At 51.6% G+C, this 15,873-nt stretch overlaps 6 protein-coding genes across 6 annotated transcripts; 3 read left to right on the top strand and 3 right to left on the bottom strand.

Moving 5' to 3' along the window:
• Positions 1-202: 202 nt before the first annotated feature.
• On the top strand, positions 203-1,943 carry BKA58DRAFT_393242 (uncharacterized protein). Its single transcript, XM_046171075.1, has 2 exons — positions 203-595; positions 653-1,943. Exons 1-2 carry the CDS (start codon positions 427-429, stop codon positions 1,453-1,455), a joined length of 972 nt encoding a protein of 323 aa, XP_046020768.1. The 5' UTR covers positions 203-426; the 3' UTR covers positions 1,456-1,943.
• BKA58DRAFT_346867 (putative RNA interference and gene silencing protein) lies at positions 1,944-5,609 on the bottom strand. The gene is made up of 4 exons (XM_046168443.1): positions 5,205-5,609; positions 4,026-5,155; positions 3,730-3,977; positions 1,944-3,682 (listed from the first exon to the last, which is right to left on the bottom strand). Exons 1-4 carry the CDS (start codon positions 5,423-5,425, stop codon positions 2,180-2,182), a joined length of 3,102 nt encoding a protein of 1,033 aa, XP_046020769.1. The 5' UTR covers positions 5,426-5,609; the 3' UTR covers positions 1,944-2,179.
• Positions 5,610-5,814: 205 nt separating this feature from the next.
• On the top strand, positions 5,815-7,881 carry BKA58DRAFT_405739 (heterokaryon incompatibility protein-domain-containing protein; the record flags this gene model as incomplete). The annotated part of the gene is made up of 3 exons (XM_046171918.1): positions 5,815-6,191; positions 6,256-7,737; positions 7,794-7,881. The coding sequence occupies 3 exons, from the start codon at positions 5,815-5,817 to the stop codon at positions 7,879-7,881; spliced, it is 1,947 nt and encodes a 648-aa protein (XP_046020770.1).
• Positions 7,882-7,923: 42 nt separating this feature from the next.
• BKA58DRAFT_449256 (uncharacterized protein) lies at positions 7,924-9,973 on the bottom strand (the record flags this gene model as incomplete). Its single annotated transcript, XM_046174304.1, has 8 exons — positions 7,924-8,832; positions 8,886-8,953; positions 9,002-9,205; positions 9,260-9,362; positions 9,418-9,493; positions 9,542-9,588; positions 9,638-9,710; positions 9,767-9,973. 8 exons carry the CDS (start codon positions 9,971-9,973, stop codon positions 8,372-8,374), a joined length of 1,239 nt encoding a protein of 412 aa, XP_046020771.1. The 3' UTR covers positions 7,924-8,371.
• Positions 9,974-11,304: 1,331 nt separating this feature from the next.
• BKA58DRAFT_393251 (heterokaryon incompatibility protein-domain-containing protein) lies at positions 11,305-13,969 on the top strand. The gene has a single exon (XM_046171076.1). It carries the CDS (start codon positions 11,681-11,683, stop codon positions 13,637-13,639), a length of 1,959 nt encoding a protein of 652 aa, XP_046020772.1. The 5' UTR covers positions 11,305-11,680; the 3' UTR covers positions 13,640-13,969.
• Positions 13,962-15,604, bottom strand: BKA58DRAFT_424304 (heterokaryon incompatibility protein-domain-containing protein; the record flags this gene model as incomplete). The annotated part of the gene is made up of 2 exons (XM_046172889.1): positions 13,962-14,044; positions 14,116-15,604. The coding sequence occupies 2 exons, from the start codon at positions 15,602-15,604 to the stop codon at positions 13,995-13,997; spliced, it is 1,539 nt and encodes a 512-aa protein (XP_046020773.1). The 3' UTR covers positions 13,962-13,994.
• Positions 15,605-15,873: the final 269 nt, after the last annotated feature.

Below are 15,873 nucleotides of genomic sequence, written 5' to 3' on the forward strand. Positions count from 1 at the left end.
GCAAGCCGAAGCCTCACATGTCCTAATGAATGAGATGTGCAGTCGTCGCGAAGTCTAGATATTGCACCCAGAATTTCATCAACTACCTTCTTAGACCTCCGATCTATTAAACTCCGAGCACGAGAGCGAGAGCGAGAGCGACAAGAAAGTGGGCCCTGCCGCTGTCTAGATGGCATTGGTGCATCAGCCCAGGCGCTAAAGGGAGCTAACGCGGACTTTACGCAGGCTGCTGACACCCATCGAAGCAGCATGGACCCAGACTAGACATCGAAACTTCATCAACACTACGAAATGTGATGCGGCTATGCTGCTTCTCGAAGCGGGGCTTAGTTGTTTAGGTCCGATTTGCGAGCCGTCATCAATCTGCATATATGCTGGCACGCACTCGGAGGGTGTCCTTTCCGCACACGATCTTCACCTGCCGCCATGTCAGCAACTCCGATGCCATTCATTTTCGGCCATGCAGATGCGTCTATTGAGTTAGCTTGGTCGTCTCAGCGGCCTGAGCTACGCGATGAGACGGAGGATTGGATGGGCGTGACGAATCCGATCGAGAGGCGAAAACTACAAAACCGCTTGAACCAAAGAGCACGGAGTAAGTCGCCTTGGATATGGATCGCTAAAAGGAAGTAATGTGCTGATACTTTGCTAGGGAACCGCGCACAAAAGAAGAACGCTATTGCCAAACAGCCCCGCCGTGTTGTCATACCAGACGAAGCCAACGAGAGCGATACGTCCGTTCGCGAAGATAGCTGTAGCACATCTGACCTATCCCTGGACGATATTAGCGACCGAGATGTTGCAATAGCGCAGAATTCATGCATGGCCGCCCACCCCAAGGTGCAGGAACTCATGCGCCGCTTTTCCGAACATGCATACGCCAGCTACATGCAAGGCACACCCGCCCTGTCCCACTTACCGCTGCTACTTAAATACAACGTCGCCAGCGGTCTCGCACGGAATGCCGATCTCTTAGGAGTCACTGCACAATATTACGATTGGTATGGTATCTCGCCACTCAACAAACAGGGCCCGCTCCTAGGCGCAGACGCAGGAGCAGAATGGCCCGCATGTCTCCAGCCCACCGAGCTACAAACCTCTATAGAACACCACCCTTGGCTTGATGTGTTCCCATGGCCAAAAGTGCGAGATAACATGCTGCAAGCTTTCCAACGAACGGAACCTGTCGACTACGAAGACGCGCTATGCCACGATATCTGCGAGTACAATCATTTGGATCGCAATCCGATATTGATCGTCTGGGGGCCACCCGAAGATTACCGGAGCTGGGAGATCGATCCGGTGTTCCTGGAGAAGTGGGGTTGGCTGCTAAGTGGATGCCCTGAAGTGTACGAAACGACAAACTATTGGCGCGCGACCCGTGGCGAGAAGCTGTTTACGCCACAGCAGTGGAATAACGCGATACGAAGCAGTTTGCCGGAGGAGCTGCACTAGCGGATATATGGCTGGTGTGTCAGCAGAGCGCACCGGTAGATCTAGATCCTGCGTGCATGGCGCCATGGGTTAGATATGCGAGACGCATATACTTTATGACTGTGTTGCACGGAATGGTTCGTGATTGCACTTGCATGGCTACTTGCGACTTCCATGGACTCTGTTCGCACGACCGCAGAAGCCAAAGACCACTTCGGACGGCATCGCGATAACGAGTCGCTACAAAGCAACATTAAGCGAACGAGCGCAAAAAGCATGCAAGTCTCCATGTGCACCAGTCTAAGCAAGCTCGGAATCAATGGTATGTATTCGATATACATATACTGGCGGAATGTCGGCGGTAATGGATAAGCAGCATAGCAGGAGGTTGAGGGTGGCGGATCAGGCGATGTATCAGATGGCGGCTGGGAACTATGCGCAGTTTAGAAGTGTGGAGTATGCGCCGAGGTCATTAGTGGGAGAGGCGTAGGACTTGAGAAGGGGTGTGGGTCGGGGCTGATGAATGAGTGTATTTGGCTGTTATGGAGCTGTGTATCTAGTAATAATGAACAGTATGATCTTGGATCACCGACACGTTGCCATATCGATGGATGTTGTAGCGATGAATTGCCACTCAATGCCGGGTAGGTTCTTCCTCACCTAGACGTCCTTTTTTAACTTTGCAATCTACATCTTGTACCAGGGGTGATAGCTGTATGTAAGTGACTACCCATGCCGCCATTGCCTAGATGTAGAACATAGTGTCCTTGAGCCTGGGATGGATCTGAACATCCGACGCGCTCGGGTCCAGCGACGCACCCCCAGCTACGGAAGTTCCAGCAACGGAAGGCGCAGCACTTGCCGTCGGCGTATCGAACAGGTTTGCTAAGTAGCAACGAGCCCGCTCACAAGCCAGATCGGCGTAGTATGCTGGCGGGCACAGACTTACAGCCTTCGTCGCACGACCGAACAGATAACACATGTTATGGGTAAGGTCTTCCACGATATCGGCAATGTTGCAGAACTGTGGCGGGATCTGTTTAGCGTAGATCTGGCGGAAGATCTCGTCGTGAACGATATAGTAATGGCAAGGACGCGCTGTTCCTTGGAGTGCGGCGTGAGCTTGAAGGAAGAAATCCCAGTTGCGGGCCTCTGTCACGCCGCGATCGACGACGGTGCCAGGCTTCGTATTGCCAGAGCTCTTGTCCCCCACGCCATCGCAATCTTTCTCCGCCGTTGGATAGAAGCGTGTCTTATGTCGCTTACCACAGACGACAACCGTGAAGCGTGGAAGACCCTTCTTGGTGTCAGTTGCGGGATACAGTGCCTCGCATGCCTTTCGCAGCTGGGGAAGCTCCTGTGACAGCACCATGTCATATTGTCCTTCTGATACTCCGTCGCGATAAATGAGAATGTTCTCGGGGAATGCGGGGTGCTTGCCCTTGGTCCTCCAGAGGTTGAGACGCGACTTCAACATTTCAGCGAGATCGTCGACATTTTCCTGCCTTCCGCGCTGGATCCGCAGCGTCGCAGGCCATTGTCCAAGAAATTTGTCGACAGAAGCAACCATCGCCGATACAGAAGGAGCGTTGGAAGCCGAGCCTGGAGAAGGGTGGGTCACATCGATACCAACCACCATCGTCTTGTTTTGATCGATGATGCCAAGGCTCTTGTTTTCGACAATCTGGTTGATGCCACCGAGCTTTAGATTGCACTTCAATGCGATATTCGCAATGTACTGATCGCGACCACGCTCCTTCCAGAGCTTAGAGCCAACAGAACAGATCGTGTGAAGGCCATAGTCTCTGTCGGCGAGTGTCTTGATGCGCTTGTACAAGGGGATGTTTGCCTCTGGTAGCACAATGAATAGGAGATTCAAAGAACTAGCCGCCCTCTGTAGAAACGGGCCGAGAGAGGGATCGTCTGGATGTTTGAGTTGAAGAGGTTGTGGGGCAAGGGGCGGCTGGGCATGGATACCAATCTTGAGCAAGCCTTGGTAGAACTCCTGCATCACCGCACCGAGAGCTTGGCGATCGAAAGAGTCGCGTTTACCTGGAAGAGATATCATGACTGTAGACCATTTCGTTAGGGATGCGCCAGTATTGAACTTGATGTTCATCATGTTCCAACGGCCAAAATTCTGGTCGACAGGAGCAGTCTTGTCACCTTTGTAGATGACCCTTGGACAGGCGAGGATTCGACCTGGTACTTTGATCAGACCCGGTGTGATGGTAAGACCGAAAGAGCGCTTGGAATGGTCAGCGAATGGATTTCACAGCGCGACTAGGAACTTACCAGCAAAACGTTGGTGTTCTCATCCAGACCAACGGTCGATACACCCTCGTTGAGAATGGATTTCGCGTTCTCCCACGGCTTGCGTACAGCGTATTGAATCATAGTCTGTGTTTGGCCACTATCAAGCTTGGTCCTGGATGGCTGGCCGGGAACAACAATGCAGACCTCTGCCGGGAGGTACATGGGGTTTTCTCGATTGCCGCAGTTGACGACTGGCAGCTCGGGTTGCTGGAGGACCCGGTTGTATGCTACATGCCGTTAGTACAGTGACAACATGGAAGAAGAGAGTAATATACTCGTCTTAAAGAAGTCGAAAACGCTGATGTATCTTCCCGATCCAGCAGGCGCTGGGCCCTTAGGCTGGGGCTTTCCTTTGCCCTTGCCCTTTGCAGCACCCGCCTCCGCCTTGGGTGCATCGGAAGAGCCGGCGTCGGCATCAAGCCAGAACTCAACGTCCTTGGCGCCTGCACCGTGGCCCTTGATGCGTGGCCTGTTAGCCAGCTTATGACCGTCATCCTTCCTAGCAAGCCCAAATATAGTCTTGATGCGAGGAATGACCTGCTTGGCTTTGTTCCGCTTCTCAGCCAAATGAGTCGTTTGGACGCGGACCAGCTTGAGAAACTTTTCCAGAGCGATAGTGTTTCGTGTACCGTAGCTGCGCATGAGACCTGGTAGAGGACCAGAATGATAGAAGGCTCCGTGACTGACATTGATATTGACCAAGATGCGGCAAGTCGCAACGCGCACGCTCGAGAAGAAGCCACGGATAACTTCCAGGCCAGCGCCGAGATCTCCTCGAGTTGCGTTCTGATTGAGGGAGAAGCTCTTCGATGAGCCAATCGTCGCAAGGTTATTCGACGACTTGACGTAGTGGTTCAGGAAGATGTTGAGTGCCTGCGTCAGTTCTTGCTTGTCGCCAAATGACTGACTGAGGTTGGTGGAGTTCATCCAGTCAACTAGCTCACCGATGCTGTACGTCCTGATATACTTGATCTTGATCCTGTAAACGATGGCGTTTGCAGCTGGGTCATCTTCGCCTTCGGTGCGGTACTGAATCTCGACGATATCTTCATCGTGCTTGAATTTCGTCTTGGAGACGAGAGTTTGACGGAAATCAGTCGCGACGTCGCCTTTGTGAGGAACCATCTCGGATGACTGAAGCAAGAGCTCCAATATTCGGTGACGCTTCCTTCCAGTCGCTTCCGGTTGGACGTCAACGTCGTAGCGATACAACACCATATTCGAAGGTGGCAGCAGCTCAACATAGTTCGCTGTGAGCTCTACCTCGACACCTTTGGTGCCATATCCGGGTCTCGTTGGATTTCCTTCTGATAGCTTCAGGGTGCTAAGATCAAGGCCTTTCTTTTCAACTGGATGCAAAGCATCTTCAACTTTTGCGACGTTTTTGTCTTGCGGATGAGTGTTGCTGTACAAATATTAATTCTGGATGGACCAAATATTGGTAAACATCTTACGGGAAGATCTGGATGCCTTGCTGGCCACCGCGGGGCGGTCCGCCATACCCTCCTCTGCCGCCACCACGGCCTCCACCTCTGTCACCCCGAAACCCACCGCCTCGATCCCCTCGGAAGCCGCCACCTCTGTAGTCGCCTCTCCCTCCTCCTCCGCGTCCACCTCCATGATCTCCGCGAAATCCACCTCTTCCTCTATCACCGCCTCGAGGTGCGTTGGACATAGTTGAATGGCTTAGTGAGGCTTTCGGACTAAAGATTTGGCGTGACGCGCGATGAGCTCTGCGATCTGTGCGATTCGCTGCCCTCGTGAGCCAGGTTCTATCCGATAAGGTTCTGTATAACAACTTTTGTATGAAACAGCCACACTGTTCCGATGGGAATGCTCGCAAGACCCCCAAGACTGAGAAATGACGACAAAGCGATGAGGCGAGGCAATGGAGCAAACACGCTAAGTGGGGCAAGCTAAACGCCGACCCACATCCCGCCCCGCGTCGTCTCGTTCCACGTCGAACGCCGCCGCGCGACTTCAATTCCTTTCACTTTTCCAGCTGCCTGACTGCATACTGACCACTTTGTTACGCTGTATAAACCTTGCAGATGCCTATCAAGTATGCTGGTGCCTGTTCTGCCCCACGCCTGTAAGGTGTGCCAATCAAAACTGCTCCTCTACCTCCATGGCTACAACCGCTGCCCAGAAAAGGGCTCATGGGAGCTCATTACCGAAAACGAATCTTCGACCGGCAATGAGTATGGGTACTGGTTCAATCTTTATTATGGAGAGGCCGTCGCATTGGCAAAGGGTGGCTGCGAATGGATGATGTGGCTTGTCACCCTTCACCGGCGGGACACCACAGTAAACAGTCAATTGCGCGGTTACTTCACACATAACTCCGAAGAACAGCTTGTGCTAGACTGGGTGGATGATATCAATCAATACACGGACGGTAGAGATTTTGCTCGCAAGCTAGTCCTGTGCGTCGAGCCTGAGTACGTCCTCCGTGGAACACGGCTTCTTTGCTAGATCAATGCACTAATAATGAATGTGGCTCAGTAACGTGGCCGCTGCGGACATCAAACACAGGCTGCCAAATCTGAATCCTGCATCCGCCGAAACCATGTCTAAGGCTCGTACGTGGCTGCAGACGTGCACCACCACACACCATGCGTGCGGCAACAAATCCCGGCGGCTGACCACGGGCTCTGGTGTCTTGAAACCTCGCCGTCTCATCAAGATATTTAAAAGGCCCAAGGGCTCAGCCATATCTACGGATCCAGAGCTATGCCTGGTGGAAACAGCACACATCGAACGGCCAAAGTATGCTACCTTGAGCTACTGTTGGGGAGGAGATCAGCTAGTGAAACTGAAAAGAGACAATTTAATCTCATGGCGGTCCAGGATCTCGTTCAGCGATCTTCCACTTACGCTTAAGGATGCCATACTAGTGACGGCTGAACTAGGGCTTGAGTACATCTGGATAGACGCTCTTTGCATAGTTCAGGACGATAATGATGACAAGATTGTCGAGCTCGCCCGGATGGGCGATATATACTCCCTTGCGCATGTTACCCTGCTAGCTTCACGAAGTCCCAGGGTGCAAGATGGGTTTCTACAATCCAGATATATCCCCCAGGAAAGAGGTTTTCGCTTACCCTACCTTTGCAAAAACGGCCAGATAGGTTCCGTAATCCTCTGGGCAGGCAGATGCATGGGAAATGCTGAGCCAATCCACCAACGTGGGTGGTGCTTCCAAGAACAAATCCTTTCACCCCGCATCCTAGAGTTCGGTACCCATCAGCTGCGGTATCTATGCACCGCTAATCGCACTGATGAAGTCGTTCCGGAAACAGATGGGTGGATCACGAATTCTGAAACGTTTGCGCAACATGGAACTGGTCATTCGCTTGACTTACCGGCTCATTGGTACACTCTACCAGCGGATGGAAACGAGTTTCTGGATCTTTGGAAACGTATCGTCATGCACTACAGTCACCTAAGTTTGAGCAACAACACTGACAAGCTCCGCGCTATCTCGGCTGTTGCCAGAAAGTTTGGACAGTCCTCATCTGTGCGATACTACGCTGGGCTCTGGGCAAAACACCTGCCGAGCCAATTACTTTGGGAAGTAGACTGTGACGACCGGAGCTCCCATAAAGCCACCCGAGCCCCTGAATGGGTGGCTCCGTCATGGTCTTGGGCGTCGATCGAGGGACCTATCATCTACTCATGGAATGATAGTGATTCGATTACCTGCCAGCGGCTAAACGTCATCGTCGAGAATGCTACGTCTAAAGACGACTTCAGCGACGTCTTTGATGCTGAGCTTAGACTTCGAACGTTAACCCTACACGCAAAACTGGGAAGACAGGAAAGAGCTCCTCAATCATGGGGGTTCAGAAACACAGCTACGCGCCATCGACCCGACGAAGAAAGGACGGCTGGGGCACAAGAAGATTCGAGAGATGATTGGTCGTCTTGGAATCCTACTTTCTTAAATCCGAAGTCTGGAAAAGCGTGGACCGACCTGTCTGGCCAGTGCGACGAATACACTGCGGGATGCCATACTGTGTTACTGGCTCGTATCACCATAGATCGGGGACTTATTCTGGCAATGCAGCCGCATACAAAGAAGTACACGCGCGTTGGTATCTTCCGGCTGGACGCATACATGGAGGGTGACCGTCGCTGGGAGCAGAGGAATATTGCCATTGCTTAATACACCATCGTTAGTTCTTTACCATCAGTACTGTCTCGTTCTCTTTCCGATCCGTCGAAGCGAGAGACATCCCATGTTGTGCTTGCAAAGCCTTGTTTGTTGTTCGGAAGGCAGAAGCGGCCAGGCTAAACGGAGAAATGACGAGACACTGAGACGCAATGAGGCGAGGTAGCAAACACGCGAAGTGGGGTAACCGCAAGCTATCCGCCATGCCGCCTTCCCCGCCGACTCTTTTAACACGGGACGCGACTCTATTTGTGCGCTCAGGGGCGGGGTCAAACGGGCTTCTAGCGTCCACAGTAGTACAAACGCAAATGTGACAAAAGACGTGCGGTCGATGACATCAGCGGCATAATGAACTTCTGGGTCATTAGGGCGGTGCGACACTGAAAAGCACGAGCATTCTTTTGTCTATCTCAATTCCTTCTGTTCCTCAGGTAGGGATAACATGGTTTAATGACGCTGTAAAAGGAATATCTCTATACTGGAGTCACTTCCATTGCCCTGGAGCTCTCTGTACGCGTCTCCTTGCCTCCGTCCGGTAAACGCTGATCGGCTGGGCGGCCGCAGCCCGTGGTGTGACGGTGGTGGTGGTGGCGGGGGGAGCTGCTTCTCAACGTCTGGTTGGGGTCGCTTCTCCATTGTCGCACCGCGCCCTATCTCGGGACGAGGATGGATAGGCTTCATGCGGTATGATCCCTGTTCAGATTTTCCTGCCGAAGAAGACGATGTCGGTGCAAACTTGCCTCCGAGGAAGTTATTTGATGGGCGGCGACGGGACGATGCTTGCGATGTGTTGCCGAAGACGCGTGGGAACATTTTGTTCATCAGGGGTTTGCAGCCTGGGAGACAGCCACATACGACGCCTACACCGCTCTCCACAGACATGATGATGAAGGTGGTAGCTCCATACCCTGCGTAATGTTAGTCGGTGGTTGTGTGCAGCTGTTATTTGATGGTGACCCACAAAAGACGTCGAATGATACAAGGTATAGGTGCGTGTAGTATAGTCGCACAACGCCGGCGATGCAAACACTAACCGCACGTCAGAACGGTTCAAGGTAGATCGAGCGGCTGACTTACATAACACCAAGCGAAAACATGCTCGTCAACGTCACGCGCTGACGGAGCGATACTTGGACGTTCAAAAGATTTCTCGCGGGCCATAGGAATATAACGAAGTCGCTGAAGGTGTTCTGTGCCGAGTGGAAATAGTAGATGGCCTTGATGTTGAGGCACTTGGCGGTGTCGATGTATTTGAAGATCTCCCAGTATGTGCTTGCAGGTCTGAACTGGTTGTTAGCACGATGCGCCACAGTTGAATTAGGCGCAGATACTTACGAGCATTGAAATAAGGTGATGAAGAAGCAGGCCGTGTTCAGAGTGACCGTGTAGAAGATCATCAAGCGGCAGAACCACTTATCGAGCTTGGATGGAAATATGCCTGTAAGCCATCAGTCAACAGAGTACCAGAGTTGTCTCACATGCTGCGCACTTACGTATATAGGTAAGAAGAATTGCGACCTTCATGAATGTTATGATGGCAGTGAAGAGCAATTGAGTCGCCATGCCCATCTATACTGCTGTGAGCTTGAGTACATCGGGTTGTGACGCGCAACTGACTTGAGCGGCCTTCATCGTCCCAAAGAGTCGCAATGGTTTGATATCCCCTAATTAATATTAGATATGGCACAAACAACATAGCCACAGCCTACTCACATAGATGGTAGCCCATTTGGTAATCTGGCAGCATCGATATAATGAGCATAACGTTGCTTCCAACCGACATCACCTACACAGGTCAGCGTTCTACTCTGAGGTTGCCAGACGAGATATTCCGTCACTTACCGCTGCCATCAGCATCGTCCAGTCGTCCCATCCCAATGTATTAACGAGCACTGTCCGACAGTAGAAGCGACATGATATGAACCCAATGACAAGGACAGTCAGTGGAACCAGTATCGCCAATGCCAATGTCAAGTGGTTCGCCGGGTCGACATAGTTAGGCGGCGGAAACGATGCGAACTCCTCCGGCGTAGGAAATCTCGAAGTCATGATGAGTAAACGCAAGCAGAGACAGGCGCAAAAACAACATAAGTCCTCCGCGGGTACCAGAAAAGCATTCCTGAATCACTCGGGAGCGCCCGCGGCCATTATAACCGGCATAGTAGAATTAGGAGCCGGCATACACACCAACTACCCCGCGACCCGTAGGAGCAGGAGTTGAAACTTACTTGAAGTGAGCTACGCACGTCCCGCGCATAGTGTGAGTGGCGCTTCGCCTGCCACCTGCTTGAAACGACACCATCGCCCGAGGGTCGCGACTGGTCCAGACACTTACTCATGCTTGTGCGGCTGAGGGCACCCGAAGCCAGGTCTTCCATGTTTTCCATGTGGCTTTTCGGCTTCTTGGGTCATCATACGGTCCTTCTGAATGGCCGATCGGGAAGTCTATAACGGAAACATTCAACTCCAAGTAACAAAATCTAATTGCGCCTTGGGTTCCAGAAGCTGTAGAAGTCCGACATGATGCGCAGTGCTTTCTTTTGCGATCGTCAGTAGCCGTGGTTGTACACTCCACTCATGGAGCGTGCCGCAGTGATCGTACTGATCTTCCCATAGTTCCCACAGTAGCGCACGTGGCCGCAAAACCGTTGGCAGACCAAAGCGCCCTTACCACATTCTCACTTGACGTCCGAAGGAGCATCAGTATCGGTATCAGCAGGATGATCGTGACCGTTTGCATCACGGTGAAGGTCGGCGAGGAGAGAAATCCTCCAGCACCTCTTTACCTGTGGACCAATCGAAATATTACAATAAACTGGCAAGTCCCAACGTGCTTGAGCGTGGTGGTAAGGCTTCGCAAAAGGGCAGGTGGTTTCGCTTAGTCTGACCAGCCCGCATTAGCTAGAACGGGGGCGTCAGAGATAAGGCTGGAGATTTAGTGAAACTTCGTATAAATGCCCTATAGTATGCTCCCATAATGACATGGATGCTAGTAGGTGGATGTGTCCCGCACCCAGGCACCGTCGTTTGAACGACGCACGTGCGACTTGAGATGAAGGAAGCGGGTCACCATACCGCGCACTCGGCTCGTGGATCGCCTGAGGCCAGCATTGGGGGCGGGAACGTGGCTAGGCAAGATTCTCAGACGGCCTTCGTCGCGTTCAGCAGGCCCGCGCATAGCAACGGTGAGAGTAAAGATCAAGGAAGCGCAAAGGGGTATCATGGTCCGGCAATTGACCGAAATGCGTTATGGCAGTGGTAGGTGACAGCGGCGCGAATCAAGCTACGGTTGAAGTTGCGGTAGATGACGTTGCTTGGCGCGCCTCTCAGCTCCCCACGAGCGCGACAATGAAATTCTACGTTAGCGTATATGTCCACATGTCAGTACCATTTGCGGCACATTGCCGAGGTCTTATCGTAGTGCCACTTCCCAACCTCCTACAAGACGCACCTCTGCTTCCCACCTACCCACCTAGGACACCGCATGCAAACTTCGTCACGAAGGCTGTGTACGTCATCGGTGTTGTCCGGGTTTTCACACGCTGTTGAGTATCGACACGACCCCCGTTACCGCGACCTGTGACTTGCCAGCCCTGCGCGGCTGGTCTGCCGTCCTCGATCACCGGCGTCTATCAGCCACTTTATTGTAATTTGGGTATACGCAACGCACGTACCGAATTGCGATACACACGTACCGGACATATGCGAACCAGCGTAGCATGAGTCAGAATGCTCTAGAGATATTTGTCAAGGTTCATGCTCGTAAACACATTTCGCATTCGAAATTTTTCCAAATACCTAATGTCAGCCCCTCTCAGCTACGCGCAGAAGCTTCTAAGCGGCCGTACATTCCGACTTCTCCATATTGCTCCCGCGCTGGACCAGAGCTGTCTGCTGGAATGTGCCTGCCTGCCGTACAACATCGATGAAGCCCCTCCTTATGAAGCGTTGTCATACGTATGGGGCAATCCAAACCCACCTGACGTGCTTCTATGCAATGGACAGTCAACTTCTATCGGTCCATCTCTCTCGCACGCATTGAGAAGGCTACGTTATCGAGAAAGTACGCGTATCGTCTGGGTGGATGCAATTTGCATTAACCAACAAGATCCGGCTGAGAAGAGTCACCAAGTTCCGATGATGGGAAGCATCTATTCATTAGCAAGAAGAGTTGTTGTATCGTTGGGACAGGGAGACGCGGAACAAACCCAGCTAGCGTTTATGTGCATCAAGGTCATTGGCATTCATTGTCTTAAGTATGATCAGAGAAAGGGATTACTTTCGGATCATTCGACCAGGCATAAGGAAGTTGAATTATCGGCGGAGGTGTTCACTCCCCGTATAGTGAGCAGCCTAAAAGAGTTATTTGGTCGGCCTTGGTTTTCTAGAATATGGTGTATTCAGGAGATCCGCTTAGCCTCAGACGCTCAAGTCATCTGGGGAGACGAGGAGATCTCCTGGCGAGTCCTGGGTATGAGTGCATCGTGGATCTTTGACAAAACAGGTACCCATGAAATGGTATTTGAAAATAGCGGAGATCTTGTAGCATCCCTCCTCGACGGCATTCCTGTTAAGAACGCGGATATGCTGCGCGACAAAGACAACTATCACTTACTAGAGGCGTTGCAGCACTTTCGCGAATCCGAATCTTCCGATTTAAGAGACAAAGTGTATGGCCTACTGAACATAGTCTCGCCAAGATCCGAGGTTGAAACCCTGGGGGTCAGCTACGAGAAATGCGTCGGTCAGGTGTATGCCGACACAGTATTGACCGTCATTCAACTTTACTCAAGGTTGACCGCATTCGCCTACATCACACACCATGTCGACTATAACGGGCCTACGTTCCAAGGTGCTGGTAACCCTAAGGATAATGCAATGTCTGGATACAGATCATGGGCCCCGCGGTGGGATGACATAGCAGTCGCCCCACCTCTGGGGGTACCTGAAGCATCATGTCCCTGGAGTGCATGTGGAGAACATGGAGCGGTCATAGCGAACGAAAGTTCCTCACTACCAGAACAACTCTATCTCAAAGGTGTCGTATACAGCGAAGTGTGTGAGGTTGGAGACATCATGGACTTCTACAACCTGACAGATCCTGATTACGTCTGCGATCCGAAGTTTACCGAACATTCAGAAGACGATGACGAAAACATCCCTGATGCTAAGGACATATACGCCATCAGCGATCCAACCGAAAGGCATCCATTCATCAAGGCTTTCGAGAAGGCGGATGTAGAAGCAGCTCCGGAAAGATTTGCTCGTACGTTAACGAGAGGCTGTTCGCAGTATCAGGTGGGTGATGAAGAGGATGAATACCTGCAACGTTCAGGCGAGTCAGTGCAATTAAGACACCGTGACGCTTGCTATCATGCTCTCCAGAGGTTATTGTACCTCCAAGAGTTCGGCGCGGAGGGTGCTTTCGCTCACAACAACGATTCAGCCCAATTCGAAAAAGAAGCTTACTTTGCCTGCCAACAACGGCGCATGTTCTGGACAGAGAAAAGCTCATATGGTCTCGGCCCACAATGCATGCGAGCCGGTGACATCGTGGTTGTGCTGTATGGAGGTAACACACCTTACGTGCTAAGACCGAGGGGAAATGAATACATCTTCATGGGTCAGGCGTACGTCGACGAGATCATGAACGGAGAGATTTTCCAGCGTTCAACAGGGGATATACCAGAGGAGCAGACGTTTTGTCTCATCTAGGTATAACCATATCTCACAAGGTCAATCTGACAAAGTAACGCACGAATAAAGATTCCAGCCCACTGATCTTAAAACCTTGTGCGTACCCTACCAACATGGATAAAACTCGAGAATTCTGTCGCCAAGGCTATGTCCGTCATCAGCCTTCGCAGTCCATAGAATTGCTAGCTCTGGCAACCAGGATCAGCGAACTCTGATCTTCGGCGCTAGGAGCCCAAAATGGATTCTATAGCCCTACTGCTGAAGTGCCTTGTTTCTTAAGTATTGCGATCCAAGAATCGCCACCATTGAAACTGCCAATAGACCTCTACTCATACCCGCCCTCGTCTCATTACTAGCAAAACGGAGGCGTTTCTTACTCCATCCTTGCCCAGAATCGAGTGTAAGCAGATTTTCCTTCTCCCACTGTGTTGCCGCCATCATGCGACAAGTCAACAGCGCGTCGCATTCGCAATAGCTTCCCCACTTTTCCTTACACTTTGTGCTGTTGCTCGATTCGCAGTAGGTGCCACAGCACTCCCTGCGCTCTCTGAAAGTTCGTTCACTGTTGTCTAAAGGCCGATGGAGAGCCCGCCTAGCCATTCGTGCCATTGCTTTGTATTCGTCGCGTTCATCAGGGTCGGTGAGCTTCTCTTGGCTCTTCAACATGCGCCTCATCAATTGTGTCAACAACTCGCATCCAGTGAGATTGTTCTCGGGTTTGATCCGATGGCGGGAACGTCCGTCAGCGAGTCCAAGCAACGCATAAACGTAGTCTTCACCACGAGTAGCAGCTGAGTTCTCCGTCAAGTGGATCAATAGCGGTAGTGGAAGCTGTTTCGTCTCGAAGTGCCTGCGTCCTCCTTGTGAAGACGTCAACACTCGTAGCGAACCTGTCGCAAGTTGGAACAGTAACCAAATGCGTTGAGTCTCTTTGATCCTCGTCATCAGAGCCTTAGCAGTGAGGCTTTGGCTGGGATGTAGCTGAATTACCAGCGGTAGGCACATGAAGAAGCTCCACGGACATTCAGACCTTCCACAAATTAAACGAACTCTCTCCCTTCCAAACGCCGACCGCATCTGGTCTGAAGCGACAATTTCTTGTACTATCCAGAGTCGCGTCCAGTATTGGCAGTCCAGTATGGTTTTCAGGGCGCTTATCTGCTTTTCATTAATGGCGTCAGGCCGTCTCCTGATTATTTGTGCCCATCGATTCACAGCGTCCTCTTCAGACTCCGGTCCTCGGTGGATGCTTTCCCGAAGGTTTCCGAGAAGGCCGACCGCACTGGCCACGTAAGACGGCCCGCTGCCAAGCCATGCGAGAGTCTCGTAGGCACAGCTGTAGATATTTCGGATATGTTTCAGCTGCGTGAGCTTTTCCTTTTCGTCTTTCTGGTCTATACAAAGTGCGTCGATCCAGTAAACGCCCGAGTTCCAACCGGGGGTTCCTTCCATTCGAGCCACCGCTGCATGCTGTAGGAATCGATGAAGATTTTTGGTGACTTCGTGTAGCTTGCCATCAATATAAATCGCGCGCTTGTCACGCTCAGAATCGCCCCATTCATAGGACAATGCACGGTATCCCTCTCGATAGGCTTGCTTTTTGAGTACGCGTCGAAGCTCACATTCAATGATATTACGTCGCAATGGCAGCACTGTGAGGAGTCGAGTGTAACACTCTGCATCTTTGAGAGGTTTGTATTCATACTCTCGAGATGTCCTAGGTTTTCGGTAGTGACGAGATGGACGCTCGGTGTAGACCTGATAGCTAGCCCTCTCGTCTCGCCTCGGGCGAGTAATGTAATATTCACTTTCGGAGTCTGATTCGCTACTCGATTCGTCCGAATCTGACTCGCTGCTCCATTCGTCTGAATCTGATTCGCTACTCCATGAATCTGAATCTGATTCAGGGTCACTCTCCTCTACATAGTAGTGAGTAACGCGTGGCTCATCAGGGTGATTGCGACCTATTCGGTTGCTAGGCATCTCGATGGATCAGTGGAGTTTCGTGGAAGGGAAGGAATCCTGAGGGGAGAGGTGTTCTGAGCGCGCTCAGTAAGCTCAGTCCGAGATATTTGAGGGACCAAGAGTGATATTTTGAATTATTTGAGCCAGAAAAGACAAATGCGTACTATCAGAGTTCTTTCGATAGGCTGGGTCGTTTCTAGAGTCCGTGCTCGCCAGTACGCAGCACATTTTGGTGAATTCGACTACACTTTAACTATCAACCACTCTCTTCACATACGGTCTGCATT

Source organism: Alternaria rosae (assembly GCF_020736505.1).
Source record: "Alternaria rosae strain MPI-PUGE-AT-0040 chromosome Unknown BKA58scaffold_11, whole genome shotgun sequence".
Taxonomy (NCBI): domain Eukaryota; kingdom Fungi; phylum Ascomycota; class Dothideomycetes; order Pleosporales; family Pleosporaceae; genus Alternaria; species Alternaria rosae.